At 32.1% G+C, this 26,066-nt stretch overlaps 1 protein-coding gene across 2 annotated transcripts; it reads right to left on the minus strand.

Annotated features, from left to right (window-relative positions):
* Window positions 1–30: 30 nt before the first annotated feature.
* LOC111714671 (protein FAM135A) lies at window positions 31–25,501 on the minus strand. 2 transcript variants are annotated; one of them, XM_023489822.1, is made up of 32 exons: window positions 25,349–25,500; window positions 24,648–24,740; window positions 23,975–24,112; window positions 23,648–23,720; window positions 22,250–22,379; window positions 22,015–22,132; window positions 21,368–21,509; window positions 20,805–20,942; window positions 19,873–19,975; window positions 18,839–19,059; window positions 17,610–17,742; window positions 17,199–17,267; window positions 16,451–16,938; window positions 16,141–16,291; window positions 15,579–16,023; window positions 13,787–13,967; window positions 12,588–12,994; window positions 11,457–11,521; window positions 10,825–10,916; window positions 9,858–9,912; window positions 8,565–8,660; window positions 7,986–8,076; window positions 6,906–6,997; window positions 6,374–6,473; window positions 5,781–5,831; window positions 5,479–5,559; window positions 4,817–4,869; window positions 3,340–3,447; window positions 3,022–3,105; window positions 1,870–1,937; window positions 1,250–1,335; window positions 31–710 (listed from the first exon to the last, which is right to left on the minus strand). In XM_023489822.1, the coding sequence occupies exons 2-32, from the start codon at window positions 24,737–24,739 to the stop codon at window positions 578–580; spliced, it is 4,284 nt and encodes a 1,427-aa protein (XP_023345590.1). In that variant the 5' UTR covers window position 24,740; window positions 25,349–25,500; the 3' UTR covers window positions 31–577. The 2 variants fall into 2 exon arrangements, with proteins under 2 accessions (XP_023345590.1, XP_023345591.1); XM_023489823.1 differs by having other exon boundaries at window positions 468–710; window positions 10,825–10,913; window positions 25,349–25,501.
* Window positions 25,502–26,066: the final 565 nt, after the last annotated feature.

Genomic DNA, 26,066 nt, shown 5'->3' on the forward strand with positions numbered 1-26,066 from the left:
AATCAATATTTTAGCAGACATAATAATTGATTATAAGAAGAAACATTCGTTTTTATTAAAAATCAAGATTTCTCCAAAAATGTAAATGATAAACTACATGTTCAAAATATTTCTGCCTGTAAATTCTTTAAAACTTTTCACAACTTACATGTTACAGCCGGATGGCACACAGTGTTTATATGGCGACGCGTTTATCACAATATGATATTAGTATTAAAACTACATGACTAAATAAGTATCACAAATAGAAACTAAGTTCATTTAAAAATGATGACAAATATTGAATATTGACTGTTCACAACAACAACAATGAGAGTCTTGAATATGGCGTATTCATTATTTGTTTTTTTTTGGCTGGATTTCAATTTTAAATGGCGTGCAATTTAAATCAAACCAAAATACTGGCAATGGTTTTTTTAATTTCCATTGAAAAAATACTTCGAAAGAAGACCTTTTTATCATTGGAATTCGATTAATTAATTGATTTGATGGTATATATATAGAAAACCTTTTTTTTCTTTTTTTCGCGGATTTGCGCGATGAATAGAAATGTTTCGATGATTTGAATTGAGTAAGTTTACTGAAAGTATTTGAGTGCGGCGATCACCAGAAACTTCTCGATGAAGAGTTCTGAATCCAGAACAGCAATGTGCGCTGCGCGTCCAATTAAAGAATTTGTGTTGTTGGGAAGTGCGTGATGTACATCATATCTGAAACACACAAAAATATAAAATATAAAATAAACAAATAAAATGATAATCCATCGTCGATATATAACGCGAAGATAACTTAAAAATGTTAAATACTAAAAACATAAGCTTTTCTGGCCACTTTTATCAAGATTCTTTGTTTTGTAAAATGACGAATTTTTTGGGACGCACTAAAAATCCTTAATAACAATGCCAGTTTTCAGCCCGAACCTTTTCTATTGCTATAACGATTTTTGAAAAGGATACAGCAAACGACTAAATTTGAGTCATGTTGAAGCCCCTTTCAGTTACGATATACCAACCAAGTTACAAAGTGTAATAAATGATGAGGGCTTCCCTAATGGCTTTTGATAAAACAGAATGAAGATTTAAAAAAACAATAATGGTAAAATTAAGAAATGTAAAGAAACAGGAGTTTTAACATTAGTACAGATTTAATATGAAAATTTAAATATCCAAAATCAAAGATCTAAAAAAAGCTGGTTTAAAGATTGAAAGAATTTATACACCGCTATTATAAAAGGATGTAATTAAATTACCTGACAATTTCAGTTTCTGCTTTTACAATTGGAAGTAGTATATTATGAACCATCTCACGGTACGCTGTACCCAATACACTAGTGTCCTATTCATACCCTTCTTCAAATATCTGATCAATACAGAACAGTAAGAAGTAAGATGGAAAGAAATATGAGAAATAAAACAAGATTGATAGAGATGTCCCACTTCCAATATCTCAGAATTTAGTTCATCAAGAAAAGGATGTGGCCTTACAAACAAACAAAGAAGGTAAGACCAAAACCAAGGAAGATGAATTTTAATTAATTAGAGGAGAAATATAAAGAGCATGGAAATAAGTATGAAAAAAAGGACAAAAAAGATTATTAAAAACGAAATTACACAAAAAATCAAATTAAAAAAAAGATAAAAGAAAGTTCAAATTCGTTAAATTCGGCCTCTGGATGATTCAATTAAGAAGAAAATAGGAAAGAAAAAAAGATGAAACTTAAGACAAGAATGGAAACCGACCAAAGAAAACTAACGACATTGGAATCTGAAAGATTAAAAGAACAAAAAGAGAAGAAGAGAAAAAAGAAAACACAAGAAAATACAAAAAATGAATATTCTGGAATATAAATATATGGCTGAAGAAAGTTTCCTTTGTTGATGCTTTACATAATTCTATCCTGGCAGAATGGATCGGAACATACTTGTCCTGACTAGACCCTAAACAGTTAACGTAATATATGATTGGAACATACTTGTCCTGACTAGACCCTAAACAGTTAACGTAATATATGATTGGAACATACTTGTCCTGACTAGACCCTAAACAGCTAACGTAATATATGATTGGAACATACTTGTCCTGACTAGACCCTAAACAGTTAACGTAATATACTTGGAACATACTTGTCCTGACTAGACCCTAAACAGTTAACGTAATATATGATAAATACGACACACGACAAGAAATTTGACATTAAACATAAGAAATATAGCATTAAAAATAAGAAATATGGCATTAAACATAAGAAATATGACATTAAACATAAGAAATATGACATTAAACATAAGAAATATGGCATTAAACATAAGAAATATGGCATTAAAAATAAGAAATATGGCATTAAACATAAGAAATATGACATTAAACATAAGAAATATGGCATTAAAAATAAGAAATATGGCATTAAACATAAGAAATATGACATTAAACATAAGAAATATGGCATGTGCAAACCAGAGAAGACATATGAAGCATGAAGCATTTGAGATGGTTTGTCTGGGCACTGCAGTGAATTGGGCCAATTACTCATAAAACAAAAACATTTTATCACCGTAAATCACTTCACTGTCCTGCACACTATGCTGAACAGTGTACTTATACTTAACATTACACTGTACACTGTACAAAATACATTTTACTGTACACTAAACAGTAAACAGTGAAGATTGTTCTGTACTGTGCACTGTACACTAAACATTTTGCTGTACACTTAACATTGTAAATGTACTGTGCACTGTTCACTGTACACTAAACTTTGTTCTGTACTGTGCACTGTACACTAAACACTTAACATTGTAAATATACTGTGCACTGTGCACTAAACAATTTACTGTACACTTAAAATTGTAAATGTACTGTGCACTGTGCACTGTACACTAAACAATTTACTGTATACTGAATATTGTAAATATACTGTGCACTGTACACTAAACATTTTACTGCATACTTAATATTGTAAATGTACTGTGCACTGTACACTTAACATTTTACTGTACACTTAACATTGTCAATGTACTGCACCTGCAAGAAGAACATGTTGAAATAGTTGAAGATTGGATTTCTGCGCTAGTTTATATAAAAATGTCTCTCGAATATCTCCGGAATCTAAAAACAGATGAACTTTTAAAAAAATTCAAAGCACTGTTGCCGGTGTTGCCAAACTTAAACATTAAAAAATTCAGAAACCTTTTAAAAACATGTAAGGCATAAATTTCAGAATTAACAGATCTGTTTTTTTAGCTAAGAAATAAGAATTATGAAATCCTGAACAAGAATTTGAATGAGTTAAAATTTAGGAAAGTTTAGGCTTTTCAAGTAAAGATAAAAAAATCTGTTTTCCTTTCATAGTGAGCTGCTGAAGTGAACCAGCTTTCTTCCATTTCTGTATCATCCAGAGGCCAGCATTCACCAAACCAGAGTTATTGTAGAGAGTTCCTAGGTGGGGACCTAGAAATAGTTCAGTTATTGTAATATGTTATTATTTGAGGAGGGGGGGGGGGGGATCAGAGTGATTTTTTAAAGTTTTTAGGCGCAAGTAGAGGTTGGGAGCAAGACACAGTTCAAGAGTTATTGTGATGAATTCCTATGGGTGGACCTAGAAGAGTTTTTGTAGAGTTTCTAGGGGAGGATATAGATATAGTTCAGAGTTATTGTGACAGAGCTCTAAGGGGATGTTGAAAAAGTTCAGAGTTATTGTAATAGGTTATTAGTGGAGATTTAGAAAGAGTTCCGAGTTTTTAGAAGTGCTTAGGATCCATTTGATTTTGATGCAGATCCAGGTCATGAACATTTCTTTAAAGATTTACTGATACTGCTGAATATTTTTCATTTCTCCAGTTTTAATATATTCGTTCCAAAAATTCTTTTACAAAAGACAACTAGATATTATTTAATGTTGATATTAATAAAAAAAAATTCATCTCGAACCTCTGAAAATTGTCAGTTTTTTCATCTTATAGTTCCAAAAATTCATTAATTAACCCTATCCTTCTGGGGGGAGGGTCAATTTGACCCCCCACCCATGTAGTTTTTTTTACATAACTCAAAAAGTATCGGTCTGAGGCTGTTGAAAATTCCTACATACCCAAAGCCCTCCCTTTAGGCCTAAAACCGGCTTTAATACTAACTGCCTGAGTCCTCAGGCACACTACTGTCTGAATGACTGCTTTTTCCTGTAACAAACTAAATCTTTGTTTTTACCCACTTCCACTTGTCAGATTTTGATAAAATTTAGCTTTTTGGAAAGCCTTTACCATAAGAAAACGAATTGCACAATTGCAAAGTTTTTTTCAAACAAACTGTCAAAGGAAACTTGCACACGTTTAGTTTTTCTTGATTAAAAATCAGGTTATTTAAAATTTTGCAAAATTTTTTGCATATTTGAAATGGCATGGTCAAGGGCTTTTCAAAAATGTATAATTTTTCATTTTTTGGACAAATTTTTTTTGCAAACATTTTTACTTTATAACTGGATTTTGTGATAAGAAATTCAATTTTTGCAAATTTGCAAATTTTTTTGCAAATTCTAAAAGTAGAGCACAAGAGCTTTCCAATGATGTATCATTTGTCATATTTGGACATCAAACATGGGATTAAGAGGGGGGGGGGGGAAAAATTGACCCCCCCCCCCGCATATCCTGGTTTTCAAGTACCCCCGCAGAGATAGGGTTACAGGTTAAACAACTAATATTTTTTAACTTGACAAATATTCTTTTAGAAAACCAGGTTTTTGGGTTAAATTTTAAATTTTCCAGGATTGTTTACAAAAACTTGACCCTCGTAGGGAGGAAGAATTGTTAATAAAAAATGTCCCAACCTGACAATGAGAGGAAAGTGTAGAATTTACTAGAATGTGCTGAAAGCTCTGGTCTGAAAAAAACAGAATCACAACTGAAATGTTAATATGTATTTTTTTAAATTATTTTTGAATGAACTTAATACAAATTAAAGCAAAAATATCAGAATATCAAATGCCAAATGATCAAAAAAATGTACGCTAAACAGTTGGGACAACTATTTTTTCAAAAATATCATAAAATTTTACAACAAAGTTAATTTTAAAGTTTAAGGTATTTTTAACCTATTTTTATGATAAAAAGTCTGTTAAACGCGCGCAAGCTCTCTCTTTCACGCAATCTATTTTTTCTTCTTTTTCTTCTCTTCTATTTTCTACTCTTCTCCTTTCTTTTCTTCTCTTTTTTCTTATCTTTTCTTTTTATCTCTTCTCTCCTCTTCTCTTATCTCTTATCGTCTCCTCTATGTTTTTTCTTTGTTGTTGACATTTTACCGGTTTTGAGACGAACAATGCAGTACAATCCGTTGCTATGATTTTTCTCTGATTTGTTTACATTTCTAGCTTGTAGACCTAATTGAAACGTACTGCATTTGTACTCCATAATTAGGCATTTGATCATTTGGCATTTGATATTCTGATATTTTTGCTAAATTAAAATGTTGTTTTAATTGTAAACTGTGTACCTGGATATTGCAGAACGAATGAGAATACAACCTAGAGAATGCCCTATGAAGGATATTCTTGTGATAGTTTTATTAAAACTCCTGACAAACAAACAAATTATGAAAATGTTTCTCAAATAATTGTTTGAACTAAACTATAAACCAGAAATACAAATTTTCGATGATAAAAAAAATGAAAAATTGATTTGATCAAACTGATTTTTCCTCTTTTATTTAGTTTTAAACATAAGAATTATTTATTATCATCCAAAACATATATTGATGATTTGCCCCAATTTAATCTGATATCATATTTGTTATGCCTGATGTGATAATTTATTTCATTAACAAGTTTATCCGTCATATCCTCCAAACTAAATAGAAAATCAGTAAGGAATCACTGTCAATTAATCAATCACAGTCATTTAACCAATCAATCAATATGAATCAATCAATCAATATGAATCAATCAATATATCATTCAATCAATCAATCAACAATGCAACCAATCAATCAACAAAGCAGCCACTCAATCAACAATGCAACCAATAAATCAACAAAGCAGCCAATCAATCAACAATTCAACCAATCAATCAACAATGCAATCAATCAACAATGCAACCAATCAATCAACAAAGAAGCCAATCAATCAACAATGCAACCAATCAACAATGCAAACAATCAATCAACAATGCAATCAATCAATTAACAATGCAACCAATCAACAATGCAATCAAGCAATCAACAATGCAATCAATCAACAATGCAATCAATCAATCAACAATGCAACCCATTAACAATGCAATAAACCAATCAACAATGCAATCAATTAACAATGCAATCAATCAACAATGCAACCAATCAATCAACAATGCAATCAATCAATAAGGCAATACATCCTAGAAGATTCTCCTACCTGAGAAAAGTATCTGCCTGATTTATCTCTGACATAAGGAAATCAAGGTTAGCGCTGGGCAGTGCAATCTCAAGGTAGGTTTTAACCAATCTGAGGTCAGCTGGGTTCAAAAATGACCATTATTTATGTATTTAAAAATAATGATTTAAAAGATTTTGAACAAACTTGATAAATGAATCTAAGCTTCAAATATCAAAGGTTTACAATATGAGATGCAAAGATAAAGGGATCAGAAAATTTAAGTGTGTGGCAAAGACTTAATTCCTTTTCTTAACCTTTTTAATACTTTTTACTCAACAATTTATTTATATATTTTGTAAATTTATTAATTAAAAAGCCTAAAAAAAAGTACTTTCAAAGCTTAGAATATTAAATTCATACGGTTAGCGTTTATTGTCATTCATTGTTCATTAAATTAAAAAGCAACAAAAACAGTTCAAAATAAACATCCCTATCGTTCTGAAATATTGGTTGTATGTATGTTACTGACGTAAAGCATTCAGTTTTGTACAGTGTATTCTGTATAGCATACCTGAGTTACCATCAAGTCCATGTACACAAACAACCAGATGTGAAGTATTATGTACAATTTCTGTACTCTGGGTGAAGTATGGTGTGGAATACCTAAAAACCAAATTGAGAAAAAGCAAAGGTAACGCACTCACCTCAAACCAGGGGCGTATTCACGAATATATATCCAGGGGGGGGCTTACATTTTTTAGAAACTTATAGTTTTGATTTAAAGGGACCGTTAAAGGTAAACTAAATAGTCTACTAGCTATTCAATGGCATTTGCTTTTCAAAGACAACTGTGGCCGGAGAAAAAGCCGAATTCCAGCGCAAATGAACGGTACCTTTGCATTTTCATTATTTAATGCTTTTCGTCTTAGTCATTGATTAAGAATAATTTGACGGATTGATACGTTTTCCTACTTCCACCACTCTAATTGCCCATTCTTTCTATATAGCATCAATTTCTACGTATATAAAATAGTAATCTCTGCTGCTTGTTTGTTTGAAATCCCCGAGTTGAACTCTAGGAACCGGTTTGATGGAGAGAGAAGATCGTCTTTGTATAAACATGTTAAATCATGTTTAACCAAGAAAACGCTAATTTCTGGTTAATTATAAAGTCAAAAGTTTTTATATTTTATTATATTTAGACTGACATATGATGTCATTGAAATATGATAATTTTGATTTTATTGGGCTGTGGTTACTGAAAGAAACGCTTAAAAAGTGTCTTTGCAAAGGTATTGTACCTTTGCGGTGGAATTCTAAGCGATGACTCGGCTATTTCTCTGGCCTGTGGCGGATATGAATATCGTCTTCCTGAATAATTCTAGAGAAATCCAAGGAGGAGTTTCCAGATCAGCTGATATTAAATCATGTGTTTAAGATTCAATTATTTTACTATTTAACCGCCGTTTCCTGGTCGACACCGGAGCTTCTATATCTGTTTTCCCATCTACCCCTCCCTCTTCAGAATATTTAGAATTTCTAGGGAACTTGCAGCTGAAGACCATAAAAAAATAAGATAATTTAAGGAATATTCAAAAATTTAATTTAACATTTAAAATGCTTGAATCCAATTCCATGCAAATTGTATTACCTAAATTGGAAATCACTGTAGAGCGCCCCCGGAAACCCTGTCATGCGCTTGAAGTTCTCCCGCGCGCTCACAAACTTTATCCGCGCTCCTCCTGTTCAAAATATTCATACTTGACAAAAAAAATAAAGATGCAAATTCCGTGAAATCTGAATCAAGATCGGACCGGAAAGATATTTTCTTCAAAAACAAATGTTTGAGTAACCAAAACTTTAAAAACATTTTCCCCTTTCTCTTTGTTCGCTTATTTGTGTTGCTGAACCTTGATGAAACCATGTCAGAGAATAGGAAGCTTTTAATAATCTTTCGTTGGTTGAGATTTGTATTTTAAGCGGACAAATTGATTTTTTGCAACTAGGATCCGGATCCAAACCCTACGCACTTAAAAAGCAGTTTTCAAAACATCTTTTAATCAACATTTTATTTTTGAAGCTTTCATGAAAATCTATGAAAATTTAAAAAAATCGTTATTTTGATATTCTTTTCCAAAATCTTAATTTTTTCGCCTTTTTAGGGAAATAAAGCTAAAATATTCTAAATTATAATTTTAAGAACATGGAACATTTTAATATGAATAAATTCCTATGACGTATTCTATTTTCTTAAGGAGAGCAGGGTTTTGTAAAGAGATATGATTAGGTATCCAGTCACAACAGGTAAAACCAAGGTTAGAGGACTCTGCAATCAATCAATCAATCAATTCAATTCAAAAACCAATTTTAATTCAGAAAATATTCGATTAATCATTCAATCACTAACATCAATTCAATAAGAAAACAATTGATAAGTATGAAAACATATTACTTGATCGCAATTATCAATAGAACAATATTACAAATTAATTCCAAAACAATAAATCTTATTAATAGCAAACCAATAAATCGATGCTGTATCTTCCACAGAAAAATTGTTCAAATGGACTAAATATTTTCTGTGAAATTTCAATTCTATTGAACGTTAGTTCTAATGAACATTTTCCAGAGAAAAATTGTTCAAATGGGCTAAATATTCTCTTGAAAAATTTAGTGCTATTGAACGTCAGTCCTAATGAACATTTTCGACAGAAAAATTGTTCTTTTGAACCAATTTGGAACTTGTGGCAAAATGATGAATTTAACTTTTGTTCAAATGAACATTTTTTTGTTCATTTGTTCTAAAGTATGTTCGTTTGAACTAATTTGGAATTGTGGCACAATGATGAAAATTTTAATTTGTTCTACATTTTGTTCATTTGAACTATTATTATTATTAGTCCAAATAAACTTTTTTTTTTCATTCATTTTAATATTGGTTCAGTGGAGTAAAAAATTTAGCTAATGAAATCGAATAATAAGAATGAAGATACTTTTTGACCAAAAATCAAATGTCCCAATTCTAGACGGGATTAATAAAAAAGTAAATATAAAATAAAAAATAAAAAATATTAGTTCAATTGAACGAATATTTGTTCATAAGGACTATATTCCTTTTGAACGTTAGTCCAAATGAACGATGGTACAACTGAACGTTAGTTCAATAAATCATTAGTTCTATCGATATTTCACCAATATATCAATCAATCGACCAACAAATTAACCTGGTAACTAATTAGCACCAAAACAAACAAACAATCAATCATGCGCATAAAAATAAGTTTCAAACTACTCAATTAATCAATCAATAGACCACCTAATTAGTAACAAACAAAACAATCTATTGTTTAACCGGGTAACTAATTGGCAACAATGAATTAATCAATCAATCAATGAATTGTTAACAAAAATATGAAACGTTTCATTAGTTTAGTTAAAAAGATCAAGTTAAAAAATAAATTCAATAAAGCACAATGTTGAATTCAAAATATTAATTTAACAAAAAAGAGATTAATTAAGTTGCCTAGAGCGAAAACTTTTTGCCGACTTCGGACAGATTTTTGTTCCAGCATATCTCCCTGAACACTCAAACGGTAAAAATACTGCTCTGCTAGAATATTGCCTTGGAAGAATCTTAATAGCGTTGTTTTACTTCTAAACATTTTTGTTAAAATGTGAAGATTTTTTATTTAATTCAGATTTTTACATAGTGAAAAATATTGGGAAAACTAACTTTTACATAAAATAAATTAAAACTTTTGCGAGGTTTTTACCTTTTTTTTTCTAACATAAAACTTTTGTTTTGTGTCCCAGAAAATCTGGGAAATATGTTGGTTGGGGTAACAGGAACGAAGGGGGGGGGGCTCAAATCCGAAAAATCACATAAATAGTCACTACTTTGCGGCGAAAGTTTTTACTGCAAAATGTATCAATAATAATATGTGGAATGATATCAAAATCAGGAATTCTGCAAACCTGAAAATTTTCAAATATAACCTTACGAATTTGCTGCACGACTGAGGGGCAGTGCTTAGGATCCGGATCCGTTGGATCCGAAAGATTTTAGCTTCCTGGATCCGGATCCGCAAAAATATGCGGCTCCCAGGATCCGGATCCAAGGAGCAAAATATCAGCCAAAAACTGCAAAACAAAATGTTTACTCCAAAACCCAAATTTGAACCATTGAAAAAGAGAGATTATGAAAATTTCCTGATTTCTAAATGCTTTATAAAGTTTTGCGTAAAAATAAGCGAAAAAAATAAGACAAAAAGTTTGAAAATTCTGCTTTGTTAAAAAAATTCAGTAAATTTTAAAGAAATAACCTGGATCCGGATCCATTTTTTCCAGTGCAGATCCAGGATCCAGGATCCGGATCCGCATCAAAATTAAAGTGATCCTAAGCACTGCTGAGGGGGCCATTAAATTGAAAAGGAGATGATTATATATTAATAAAAAATGCAGGAAGGAACCAAAAGTTTTTTTATCCGTTCCTCTGAGTTCTGGTTTGAGATGTGTAATGCGTCTACTGCATGCCGGTCAATAAACTGCAGGCTGCTGGATAAACGAGAAGACAATTTCGCTGCTGAAAAAAATTATTCATAAAAAACATAAAAAAATATATTTTTTTTAACTTAAATTAATTCTCCATACCGTCATCTATTTAAATACGTAAACTCGTCATCTCTAGTTTGTTTGTTATTAATTCATATGTCCGATCATAACTCATGAACTCCTTGACCGATTTGCCACTAATTTTTATTAGGACTCCAGAAATATTCTTAGCTTGGTTTAAACATCTTCGTTGATAAAGTTGACTTAAGCGAAACTAATACTTAATAAAAAAGGCGATACAAATCTCCTGAAAATAATATGAAAAAGGCTTTAATAAAATTTTTTGAAAATGCATCGCCGCAAATTTTTGTCTAGAATTATCAATTATTTCGAATCTTCGTAAATTCAGTGGATAAAAAAATGTGGAATCTGTTCACAAGAATAATTTTGAGTTTAATTTTGCACCTGGTTTTATTTAACATCCCCCCCCCCAAAAAAAAAAGACCCTGATGAAAGAAACATTAGAAATTTAAAAATCTATATTGTTTAACAATAAATTTAAATAAATAACCTGAACTATTCTGTTTTCTTCTTCTTACATCAGTCAGAGGTTTTTCAACGTTTAATTTTCTCCGTCTGTAAAACAAATCTTTTTGCCGAAACTGATGGTTTGAATCAAATAAACTTTAAACGGCTGAACCGATTGGGCTAAAATAACAAGAGCCTAGGGGTTGTAAAATGATCAAGGATAAAATAATTTTCCTCAAAAATTCATTTTAAAAAAATTGAAAATAAAGCAAAAACATTAGAAGTGAAGTACTTGATTAAAAACGGTTAAAAAAATAATATTTATATCTTTATTTCGCAAAATGTAACCCTAATCTAAATAGGTTTTTGAATAAACATACGCGTTGATTGTAAACTGGTTTTAAACAAATTATACGTTTTTAAGTAAACATTAGCGTTGATTGTAAACTGGTTTCAAACAAATTATACGTCTTTAAATAAACATTAGCGTGGATTTTAAACTAGTTTCAAACAAACTATACGTTTTAAAATAAGCATAAGCGTTGATTGTAAACTAGTGTTAAACGAGTTATACGTTTTTAAATAAACATAAGCGTTGATTGTAAACTATTTTCAAACAAATTATACGTGTTTGAATAAACATTAGCGTTGATTTTAAACTATTTTCAAACAAATTATACGTGTTTGAATAAACATAAGCGTTGATTGTAAACTATTTTCAAACAAATTATACGTGTTTGAATAAACATTAGCGTGGATTTTAAACTAGTTTCAAACAAACTATACGTTTTTAAATAAGCATAAGCGTTGGTTGTAAACTAGTGTTAAACGAGTTATACGTTTTTGAATAAAAATAAGCGTTGATTGTAAACTAGTGTTAAACAAATTATACGTTTTTGAATAAGCAGTAGAATACCACTAGCTGGTTTCCAACAATGCCGAGGCACAATTTATTTTCACTCAATCAATTAGTTGATGTTTTAAATCAAAGGTGACTTATATTACAAACACCTACGAAATTGTTTAAAGATAAATTAAACCTTTGTGAAGTTATTATAATAGAAAAGATATATAACTTTTTGTTTAAAACCAGTTTACAATCAACGCTAATGTTAGGAAGTGCAAGAAAATATAAATATACCGTGTAATGGTTACAAGTTCCCAGATCTTTTACCTAAACTCATCCATGGTAACGTTATCCTCCGCAATATACGAGATTGTGTTACTTCGACTCATCCTAGTCAAGCTGGCGTACAGTTTATCATTCATCATTCCATCCTTGTTATTCTGCGTCATCCCTTCATCTTGCAACCTTGATTTATCTTGGTTTAGTCTTGATTTATCATCTTTTTTACTTGATCTTTCACTTTTTACACTTGACTTCTCATGTTTAGATCTTGATTTTCCCTCCAACAATTGTTTATTTTCGTTTTTAAGTTTATGGCACGTGTCATGTTTGTCTATTGAGTGTGTGTGTCTGTCCTCTGGTTTGACAAAGCTTAGTATGATTGGATCGTTTAGTTTACTCTCTTCTATCCTTGGACTGGATGCGTCCCAGCTCAACAACCTTTCTTCTCGACCCTAAACAAAAAATCTATATTCCAAAAACTTCTGTAAAGCAGTGTGTTTACTGTTTAGAATACATTTCATTTTGATGCGGATCCGGATAATGGATCCGCCCTGAAAAAAAGGGATCCGGATCCGGGATAAAGTACATTTACGGTCAGTCACAGATGTGTGTGCAGAAAAAAAGCATTTTGAAAACATAAAACTGGAAAGTGCCCTGTGTCAAAATAAGGTTTACAATAAGTCGTTAAATGTAAAAAAACCTAAGTGCAGTACAATATCTGATATATTAATCCATTAAGGATAATTTAATTAAATTAAGACCATCAATGTTATACAATATATTACATAGTTCACTCCAGGTCACTAGAGTCATTAAAGTGCATAAAGAAGCAGGAAAATCTGAAAACATGCCAAACTTGGTTCGGCTGCAGCCATGTTTTGGTTGATGTTTTGCAAAATATATACATTACAACCACTGCTTAGGATCCGGATCAGGAATATGTGAAACCCCTGTTCCAAGAAGGGAAAAATACTAGCCAAGATCTGTTAAAAAAAAACCTTTTGTTCTAAAAACACAAATCTCAAATGTTGAAAATACAAAATTATTAAAAATTTCCTAATTCCTTACTGGTTTAAGTTTTAGCATAAGGGCTGATCCAGGATCCGGCTCTATTTTTAATGGCGGATCCAGGATCCGGATCTATTTTTAATGGCGGATCCAGGATCCGGATCTGCATGAATAAAATGGATGCAGAGCACTGGATGTAACACCGAGCCCCCTTTCACTATTTTATCAATTTTGACCTGGTTGGTTGCTCGGGGAGGATCTCTGAATTCCATCGGAGGCGGTAAACTTGTACTTTTAGACCCTTTAGATGATCCCGACTTATCTTGGTTAGAATAGCTGACGGTAGAGGTCGTCTTTAAACTATGAGAACCAGGACTTTGTGGACTCCGGACAGATTTCTCATTCAAACATTCACTCCTTAACATTTATAATTTAAACAAAGTTATTGAAAAATTGAGGACTATGGACGAAGCCCCTTCCTGGAATATCTGCAATGTACATATTTGAAATTGATTCACAACGGTATAGTTTATAAATCTTTGCCTCAAAGAAAATTATGGACAAATCAAGGTTTAATCTGAAAACTGCTGGTTCTCTTTAAAAATAACTTTAGGATTTATGCAGCTGTGATAAAGAAAGACAATTTCAGATTTAATCTATTTTCAATATTTGATTTAGAAAATGTCAGATTTGATATATTTTCAATATTTGATTTAGAAAATGTCAGATTTGATCTATTTTCAATATCTGATTTAGAAAATTTCAGATTTAATCTATTTATAATATCTGATTTAGAAAATGTCAGAGTTTATATATTTTCAATATTTGATTTAGAAAATGTCAGATTTGATATATTTTCAATATCTGATTTAGAAAATGTCAGATTTGATATATTTTCAATATCTGATATAGAAAATGCCAGATTTGATATATTTTCAACATCTGATATTAAAAATGTAAGATTTGATCTATTTTCAATATCTGATTTAGAAAATGTCAGATTTAATCTATTTTCAGTATCTGATATAGAAAATTTTAGAATTGATCTATTTTCAATATCTGATATAGAAAATGTCAGAATTGATCTATTTTCAACATCTGATATAGAAAATGTCAGAATTGATCTATTTTCAATATCTAATATAAAAAAGACACTCTGCTTCTCGCTTTTACTAAGATAAAAGATAAAAAATTCGTGAATCGAACATTTCAGTCCTTTTTAATGGGGGTAACTTTAAGTTACGTAAGATTAAATCTTTAAATTTTCCTCGACCCTGAGAGGAGGGAAGGCAAGCCGTACCCGTAGAGCCTCCATCCCACAATTTACTCACAAATATAATCATGTGAGGCAACACGCTCACCTGTAGCGCTTCCTTAGCCGCACCCATATCTCTTCCAGCAAAATGTCTTTACTTTTGAATGCTTATTAAAGAGGAATGCAGCGTTAATTTAAGAGTTTACAGACGTCATGGCATATATATTATATATTATATATTATAACCTAAACATATTAATCATGTTTTTCTTTGAAATATAAGTAAATATTCTTGCTCACAAAGGGACAATAATTATTACATTTTTGTTTTATTTATTTATTGCGATTTCCTCCTAAAATGTATTATTTTGTACATGTCTGCTGATGCTGATCTCCTCTAAAATGTTTTTCGTAAGAAGAAATTCAATCTTTACCAAAAAAAACACACAGTTTCGCGTTTTAAATTAGATAGATAGATAGATAGATTTATATAATTTTAATATGAATTGCACAAAAACTGTGCTATTTCTGGTACAAATTGAATTTCTCTCTTCCTTTAAAAACCTTTTAAGAGAATAATGACACCAGCTGACATGTACAAAATATTACATTTTAGGAGAAAATTGCAAGACAATTTGCCAGAAGATATATGGGTTCGGCTAAGGAGCGCGTTGCCGCAAGTGTATGTGTATTAGTAAATTGCAGGATGGAGGCTATAAGGGAGCGGCTTGCCATCCCACTCTAGCCCTGGTCTCTTCTTAAAATGTTTTTACCTATGACGTGGTCTCCTTGTATCTCCCTCCTCCTTCTCCACCTCCTCACTCCTAGATCTTTCCGTCCTACCTAGGACTAGACCCGGAGAACCCAAACCCGGAGAACCTGAACCCTCCTCCTGGAGATATTTTCTCAACCTACTCGTTCCAACGCCATCCTTCCGTGCTCCCTGATCTATTTTATCCTTCCCGAAATCTGATTTTAATCTAACAAAACAGTCTCGCCTCTCCTTCTCTGGGTTCAAAATTGTATACTTCTCTGAATTCTGATCTCCAGGTCCAATAGTTCTCCTTCTTCCATCTTCTTCTCTCCCTGCACCTTCTTTGTTGATAATTCTTCTCTCGTAGTCATCCGATTTTGTTTTTTCTTTTGCTTCCATTTTAGATCCTAATCTTTCTTTATTTTCTCTTCTTGTTTTTTCTCTTATGTTCATCTCCATTAATTCTAAATAAAACAGATCTTCAACTTTTTGGTTTAGAAACAAGTAGAAATTAGAATATGTTAGTAGTTTAAGCAATTAACCCCCCACCCCTTCACTTCTCCTGAAAGCAGTATTACAACCTGTATCTATCCCTCCGTTCCTATGCCTGCGTCCTTGTGTTCTCGGAGACTCTTGTTTCTGATGTTCCGGACTAGAGACAGATATATCTGACGAAGTTCTGGTTGTGTTGGAGATGTATCCACTTCTTTCAGATATAGAACTCTCCTCATCCTAGAAAAAGACCGTTATCAATTATTATAATTGATTTATCAGCTAAAACAGAATATCCCAAACAAATGTATATACAAATTAGTAAAATCTCAGTATTGGAACTTATTTGTGGGCCTGGGTTAATAATGAAATGGTAACAATAATAAAAAGAAACTCCACCTTATCTGTCTCTGAAGTTGGAGGAATTGGATGTACAGTTGGAGGCGTAAATGATCCCTCTGTTTCCTCCGGTTCCTCCTCTAGGTTATAAGGAACCTCGGAACAACATTCAAGATGTGAGAAGCCGCTTTTTGAAGAACTACTCGGCTTCTCAAAGCTTCGATTCACTTCAGAGCTTCTTTCAGACTTAATACTGCTTCTTAGTTTATCGCGGAGGTTGAATCGAGAATCGGCGCTGGCCGTCTGTAATCCAAGACCGCCAGGACTTACGGAATCCAACGAGGCTTTCCGCGGAATTGCGTATTTTTCTTGAAATTCCCAGGAACCCATTTCCCGGGAGGTTTTTGTCCGACTGAGTTTGCTGGGAAGAGAGACTTTTTTACGGCGAGATTTTTCATCGGATTTTTCAGATCGCCGATCCTTGTTGGCGTTGACCAGCAGGGATAGGTCGTGGTGTAGCTGGTCAAGGCTTGTCTGAGGGTCAGTTGCTGTAATAAGTTTCATTTTAGTTTTCATAGAATACCGCAATTTCAGAACAGAGCATAAACTTGTGTGGAGATAATTTCATCATCAATTAAATGTCAAACCCATTCATGATAGTTCACCAAATGTTCATCGAATTAACAAAAATTTAAATCGACAACATTTAGATTTTTCAAGATATTAAAGATATTGAAGAATTAAGTTTTGTTTCAAAAACGACCAATTTAAGATTAAATATCAATCAAAACAAATAACATTTGGTTACCTAGTTTAGAGAAGTTAGAAGGTTTATCATAACTAATCTTTTCATCAATTAAATTAGACTCATCACCACCTAAACATTAATTTAAACATAAATTAAAACATTAATTGTACTCATCATGCACAATTAATTTTCATTGAATTTCTAACAAAATTAGAAAACAAAGAAGTGGCTGCTGAAGTTTTTCTGGAAAGCTGATCAGTGATCAAACATATCTTTAAATATATATCTTCGCAATCCAAAAATTTAACAAGTTAATTCGCATCTTTGATCGATATCTATCATAATAGCTTTCCATGCGCAAAATCTAATTTTTTCATCAAAAAAACTTTGTTTTTAGGTTAAGTCAAAGATTTAATTATGAATGTTTTTGCAAATATAAAAAAAATTAATTGATAAAAACAATTGTTCTACCTCCATAGTTGGGTACAACCAAGCATCCTGCGTAGAGATGAACATTATCGAAAGAACTATTCCGTTTCGGAATTCCATCTGTGTAGGTGTCTTCGAATATTATTGGAAGGGTGCCAGGACTACCATCTATTGCCTAAATTGTCAATTTCAAAGGATTGACACATCTGTTGTCAAAATTATGATATCAATCAGGAGAATGCAATGATTGACATCTTTTGCCTAGAATCTTAATTATCATCAAAATAAGGACAATGCTATGGTCGCCATTTTTGCCTAAATTGCCAATAATGTTGGGAAACTGCTATGATTACTATCTATTGCTTAAATTGTCAATATTGTTGGGAAAATGCTATGATTACTATCTATTGCCTAAATTGTCAATATTGTTGGGAAAATGCTATGATTACCATATATTGTCTAAATTGTAAATAATGTTAGGAAACTGCTATGATTACTATCTATTGCCTTAATTGTCCATATTGTTCGGAAAATGCTATGATTACTATCTATTGCCTAAATTGTCAATATTATTGGGAAAATGTTATAATTACCATCTATTGCCAAAATTGTCAATATTGTTGGGAAAATGTTATAATTATCCATCTATTGCCAAAATTGTCAATATTGTTGGGAAAATGTTATAATTATCATCTATTGCCTAAATTGTCAATATTGTTGGGAAAATGTTATAATTACCATCTATTGCCTAAATTGTCAATATTGTTGGGAAAATACAAGGATTGCCATCTATTGCCTAAATTGGCAATATTGATGGTAAAACACAATAATTATCATATATTGTCTAAATTGTCAATATTAATGGAAAAACACAATAATTACCATCTATTGCCTAAATTGTGAATAGTATTAGGAGAATTTTATTATTAAAATATATTGCCTCATCTCTAAATTATCAATAAAATTGGGACAGTGATATATCATTGATACATTTTAGCCAAATTAATAAAATTATGGAGGCGAATGCTAGGATTCTAATTTTAATTGTGAGAATACTAATATTACCATCTATTTCCTTAACTCTAAATTATTAATTTTAATTCAGAGAATGCTACAATTGCCAACTAATGTTATTGTTTAAACTTTAAATCGTCAACATTGTTTAGGAAATTAGTAAAGGACAAATGTTGTCTAAATTCTATATTTTTATCATTTTAATAAGGAGATGGCTATGATTGCCATGTATATATAATCGTAGAGCGAATACTTACTTTGCAGTGTATTTGAAGATTGGGTAATGACTGAAAATATTCAGATTTGCGTACAGCATCGCTGACGGTCAAATGATGCTGATGTTTGGCGTCAAGACAGCATAGAACAGCTTTTCTAGGATTACGCATTGTAAAAAATCCTTCGGAAAATCTTCGTAGACGATGATTGTGATGAATCTCAGCAAGATGTTGACGCACTCCATCACGTAGCGTAAATGTATCTACGCAAACACAAGATTCTTGAATAAATTTTTAAAAAGAACAGATAAAAGTTAAACTTGACTGAGATCTTCAATTTTTCTCGTTAAAATCATGTATCTCCTCCATTTAAGAGATAACCCTGAGAAAGAGGGGTAAATGATATTTCAAGAGGGGGGGGGCGGTTGAATCATAATTCAAGAAAATAAATACCCTTGAAATAAGAAGTATTTTTGTATTTAATTATTTGGACGGAGTGCAAGTGTAATGTTCAAATTAACTTGTGTATTCAATACATGTATACATTGAACCCCGTGATAACTAGTGTACATTACATGTTCACAATAAACCCTGTGTTTAATTGTGTACCATACATGTCTACAATGAACCCTGTGTTACTTTAGTGGACAGAACATGTTTACAATTAACCCCGTGTTATCTAGTGTACAGTAAATGTTTACAATGTGCCACGTGTTATCTAGTGTACAGTACATGCTTATAATTAACCCTGTGTTATCTAGCGTAAAGTACATGTTTCAAATGAACCCTGAGCCCGAAATTTAAAAGAGTATCGTTGAACGAAACTCCCGAGTTTCCTTTTTGGGGTCTTAACATTTGTGTAGATTTTGATTTAAGAGATTCAAAAAATATGGAGAATATGAAGAAACCAAATAAAATAATATTTCATAATAAAAATATTGATATCCACAAAACTACCTAACCCCATTCGTGAAACCCAGGTTCCAAAACTGGTTTAATAACGATACTCTGTCTTAAGTTTTTGGCTCTGTGTTATCTAGTGTAAAGTACATGTTTACAATGAACCCCGTGTTTGCCTAGATATTTGTTCCAGAGTAGAATATTCTCAGCACACAGTTGGGAGATATCACTGTTAGCCTTCAGTAAAAAATCATCTTCATTATCCAGACCCTCGGCTACCTAGCAACAGGGTCAGACACAAAATTAGAATATTAGTAAGCTAACTAAAGTGCCCGGCATTGTCCGTGGAATTTTTTAAAATCGAGTTTTGAAGAAGAAAAATGACAATAGACAACATTTTAAGTAACTATCTATTTAACCCTATCTCTGCTGGGGTACTTGAAAACCAGGATATGCTGGGGGGGGGGTCAATTTGACCCCCCCCCTCTAAATCCCATGTTTGATGTCCAAATATGACAAATGATACATCATTGGAAAGCTCTTGTGCTCTACTTTAAGAATCTGCAAAAAAATTTGCAAATTTGCAAAAATTGAATTTTTTATCGCAAAATCCAGTTATATAGTAAAAATGTTTATGTCTTGTTAAGGATCATTGATATATTCCAGTTTTCTATCTAATAATTGATATTTGAAATCGAGATTTTCCATAGAAGTGAAATGCGGATTTATACTCTGATCAAGAATTAAAGGGTTATGTTGGAAATCAAAAATGCCACTTCAAAAATGAAGGGTTAATGAATAGTCTCTTTAAGATTAGTATTCTTTATAAGAACCAGTAATTTACTGTTTGACGGCAAATATTCTTTGTGTTCAGTTCAGTTCAAGAAATTTATATCCAGCCTCGCATTTCAATTCCTTCCATATCTATACTTTTATTAATAATTTCAATTTCTTTTCCATTATACCCCATATGAGGATACTATTTTCGATTTTTGAGAAAAATGCAACATTTAAAACATTCCTAGAATTCCAATAAAACACAAATTATTTCTGAAAAATAGATTAGGAAAAATGTCACCCTCTTAATATACTGTAAGTAAGACCCTACCTTGGAAAGTTTCTTAACCCTATCCCGTACATCGACCAACTTGACTTGAGGTTTAGCTAGATCTGGTAAACAGTGTGATAGATGCTCCAGGGATATCTGTAAACCCTCCAGGGACTGGAGCAGGAGCAGACATACTTCCTGGAATATATATATAAATATATATATATATATATAGGTTTAGTACAATGATGTTTTAAATAACCCGGAATAATATAAACGTGTTGATAACTTCAAAGTCGTCTTTTACATTAGAAAAGGTTTGCGGCATCCATTTAAGGTAACTTGATTTTAGCAATATTTTTTTGTATTGAACAATAATCACAAATTATATATCCCTAATCCTGCAATTTCCTAAATTGAGTTCTAAAAATACCCGAGATATTAAGAAATTGGTTTTAATTTCAATTTTTAAAATAAAATCATAAAATGTCTCATCCAGAACGAAATCATAAAAATAGCAGACCACATTATGGAAATGGCAGGACTAGGGCTATTTTGTGATTATTATTTCAAGTTGAAACTTTCAAAGATATTTTTTTTAATTTCCGGCTCTGACGGTTTACCTGATATATTGCTGAGGCTATGGCTAGCCTTGTTCTCATAGTTCCATACTTAACATTAAGCTGGTTCTGCCCAAACAGGACGGTTTCCATTGTCGAGAAATTAGAAGCAGGGCTTTTACCCATTCCACGTTTATTGCCAGGTCTAAACAACATTGTAGTTTTACAACTTTGTGACAGAAACAATCTCAAGGAATAATAATTGTCTTAAAACGTTTTTTTTAAAGTGAATCTTTTTTCCATCTGATAATCTGAGTTCGTTTCACTTATGTCCATTTGACAGCCCCAATTTTTATTTTGAAATCTTTTTTGTTTGTTTAATTTCTTGTGATTTTTTAATATTTTTTTTATCGATTTTGATGGTTATTATATCGTTAGAACTGACGAGGGTCAACCCAGACCGAAATATATTTTCAATAGATGTGGAACTAACATCTACTTTTTTACTCTACAGAGGTTTGGTCCATCACCATCACCTAATTTTAAATTTACAACTTTCAACATGAAGCGTGCTGTAGAGTACAGTTACACCGTGTACTGTACAACCTACCTAGAGTAGATACACTTTACCGTACAACCTACTTAGAATCCACAGTAACACAGTTTACTGTATAACCTATCTAGAATATACGATGTACTGTATAACCTACCTAGGGGAGGAAAGGTATGGTTGATGTATAGACACGAGTACCCCATGTACTGTAATGCTAACAGCAGCTAGATGAAAGTAATCAAAAAGAACAGGAACACAGTAATGGATTCCTTGGCCTGAAAAAGCAAGGATTAAGTAAAAAAATGACCCTAAATTCAAGGTACAATTTAATTGGATTTTAATTGATGTTTCCATTATTAAAAAAGGGCGTTCCCTATTTTGTTTAATCTTACTTGAAAGAAACTCCAGTTTCAGATTTCTACTGGAGACACACTCCAAGGTATCTATCTGTTCCATACCAAACCCGGACTCGGAGAACCACAGTCCAACCTCAAGCTCAAAATCCGCAGAGTTTAAAGTCTCCCTTTTGCCTNACGTATTACTCTCCGGGAAATTTAAACAGTGTATAAACATATCTTTAAATTATGTATATTACATGCATTTTTTGGTTTTGAACGGATCAGATAAAAAGTGCGCTTTTTGACAGTAAATCAATCTTAACTTCATTAATTGAACTTAAACATTTATCCTGATACTCTTGAAAAAATAAGCGCTCAAAAAATTCACCTCCAAAGCCTTAAATGTCCGCGCGCGCGCGCAATATAAGAAAATATCTTTGAATACTTATTTGCTAAGTTTGGCCTAAGTCAGAATAAAAGTAGCATGAGATACATCAAACTATAGCGAAATTGGGACAAGGAATTCATTTCCAAGTCAAAATAGACATTGGAGCCTTCTGACCGGCGCGCTAGTATCCGGAAGTTACATTATGGGTCAACTTAGCTCAGATTTTACATCTAGTATTTCGATTTATAGATAATTGGGCATGATGAATTCTTTTCTGTGGTCAACATAAATATTGGAGCATTCTGACCGGCGCGCTAGTTGCCCACAGTTACATCATGGGTCATCTTAGCACAGATTTTACCTGTTGTATGTCGATTTATAAGTAATTGGGCACCGAGAATTCATTTCTGGGGTTAAAATAAACATTACAGCATTCTGACCGGCGCTCTTGTATCATGTAGTTTCATTATGGGTCATCTTTTTTAGCTCATAAGCTTTTAAGAGGTATCTATTTTAAACCCCAATGTGCAGCTGAACTACCCTTAGATCTGAGGAAAAATTACTTTGAGGAAGAAGAAAATCATATAATACTCTCTGATGAATGTCCGTGGAATTTTTAAAAACACGACAAATTTCAGCCCATTCGGTACAGCCATATGACCACCTATAGCTAACACATAAATATATGTAAATATATATATGCTAGCCATCCTCTAAATTAGTTGTGAACATGTTCTCTTTGTGTACATCGTAAAACAAAACAAAAATAATTCGCGGATTTTCACAAAAAATTTCGTGGATTTTCAAAATTTTCAAAAATTTAATGAAGATCGAATTTTGATGGAGACAAATATTTAAAATTTCAATCATTCATAAACCTTCCCTGGGGTCCCTAGATGTCCCACAAAAAATTTGGGCCCGATCGGTTCAGCCGTTTTGACGTTTATTGGATACAAACAGACAGACAGACAGACAAACAGACAGACAAGCCAAATTTATATATAGATATATATATGAGCTAAGAGCTTTATTATATAGATATTGCCCTTCCCTCGTCAACATACCTGTATCTTAGCACTATCTAGGAGAACATGAACCCTATAATGGATTACATCTTTTAGAACAATCTCTTCATTTCTTTATCAAAAATAGGAAAGTAAATTTGAAGGATCCCGAAGTTTAATAAAACATCTGAGACAAATTTAACACAACAAAAAAATCATTTTTTAAAAATATATTCCAAATTACAACTTTTTACTTAAAAAAAGTCAACATTTTTATTCATAAAGCAAATCAATGATGTTTTCACATTTTTCATAATCTTTTCTCTTGTTTGGGTCAAAACATGACCTACCCCTGTAAATTGTTGTTTATAAAAATTCTATTTTTTCCTGTAGAGAATCTGAAAAGTTTTAGAAACAGCTGTTCCATTGATAATGCTGGCAGGAATAGTAGACTCCAAACTGTCTCCTCGTGGTAAACTCACTTCCGTTTTAGCAGACAGTTTGGAACAGCAGTTTAAGTCGCATCTAACATTAAATAACCATGATTTTTTTTAGGAGAAAACATGGTTTTGCAATTTGAAGATTTAAACGTATTCTTTTAATATACTTCTTTAAATCGATAAGCTCAAGGTTTTTTCTGGGATAAATCTTGGGGAACATTGTGAAAACAATGCTACTTCAAAACATTCAAAACCATAAAATCTGACATAATTAATATCTTTGTCCGAAAGATCTTTAACAATTAGTGTCCAAGTCCATACATACCACAACATCTCTAGTTAAAGTTAAAAATAAAATCAAAAATAAACTTAGATTTTGACATTTCTAAATCTATATACACAGCAGGTTAACCCCCCCCCCCCTTTATATAAACAATTTTGACAGTATCTACTCACAAATCTTCATTTCCCTCAAGTTGATTTGCTGAATAAGTATACTTCCAATATTCAAACTGAAAGAAGAAATTGAAGAAATCCCAACAACACGAAGCTACTTTAACAGAGGGGGCGCGAAGCATACTATAAACCTTATTATAATTATGAGAGAACCAGGGTTATCCCTGATTTGATAATATCCTCGCTGGAACAGATCAACGTTGTAAAACTTGTGAAGTTCTATTGAGAACTCCAGGCTTGCCTGCAACTCACTCATTCTAGATCAAAGTATATTTGAAATATATTAAAAGTGAAATCATTTCCGTGAAACTGTCAAATTCTCAGTAATTTCCTAGTTAACGATCTTTGGCCCCCCCTCCTTATCAACTTGCAACTAGATCTAGAACTGATATTAGAAAAAGTTTCTTCTCTAATAGAGTTGTAAACCTCTGGAACAATCTTCCAACAGACGTAAAGGATGCCAGAACAGTTAAACTTTTCAAGGCAAGACTTGATAAAATCAATCTGTAATCTTATTTATGCCGTCAGGATCAGTGTAGGCGAGGCTAATTCTGAAGCTCAGATCAGACGAAGCACACTGTTCCGTGAGGACTATACCGACATCTGCGCTATGGACCAAAAGGCCCTCTGCAGATTATTCTACAAGTAAACAAGTTAGTAAAAAAGTGCAAGAAATTTAAAGTTTTTCAGGCTTCTAAGATCACAGTTGGACATGTGGCCGCTGCGGCACGGCCGATAAAGTGTCTGCATTTACACAAATTTCGAACCCCAACCCTGGAAATTAATTTGTTTTAACCGGTCCACGTACCATTTGATTAAAAATATGTCCGAATTGAAAGTGGAAATTAGACACTATTATACTCACTTGGCCTAGACTCAGCTCTGATAAATCTGACCAACAATATGGAACCTCACTAAGTAAACAATTCCATTTTGTCGTCTAAACCTAGATAACAATTACCATAACATGAATTGGATTTTTTTTAATTAATTAAACATAAAAAGATCGGGTAGTATTATGATATCGTGTGCGAAATCTGTTCTTTTCTCTATTTCATTTATCTTATTGTCAACAGCGCAATATGCCACGTAAGAATTTATAAAAACAATTACTATTCCTCGATCGTCTTTGCAAAAGTTTTTAAATCGTTCAATACACATTGAATGTGGTGCTCATTTGAACTACTGCCATTTGAACTATTGTTCATTTGAACTATTGTTCATTTGAACTATTGTTCATTTGAACTATTGTTCATTTCAACTACTGCACGTGGGACCACGTGAGTAGTTGAAATGAACAATAGTTCAAACGAGTAAATATATTGCTCATTTGAACTATTTTTTAGTTCATTAGAACTATTTTCATTTGAACTATAAAAATATTATTAATGAAATAAACAAAAAATAGTTCAAATGAACAAAAAAATAGTTCAAATGAGAATTCTTTTCTGTGGTCAACATAAATATTGGAGCATTCTGACCGGCGCGTGTCTTGTTAAGGATCATTGATATATTCCAGTTTTCTATCTAATAATTGATATTTGAAATCGAGATTTTCCATAGAAGTGAAATGCGGATTTATA

The sequence above is a fragment of the Eurytemora carolleeae genome, unplaced genomic scaffold (genome assembly GCF_000591075.1).
Source record: "Eurytemora carolleeae unplaced genomic scaffold, Eaff_2.0 scaffold1623, whole genome shotgun sequence".
Taxonomy (NCBI): domain Eukaryota; kingdom Metazoa; phylum Arthropoda; class Copepoda; order Calanoida; family Temoridae; genus Eurytemora; species Eurytemora carolleeae.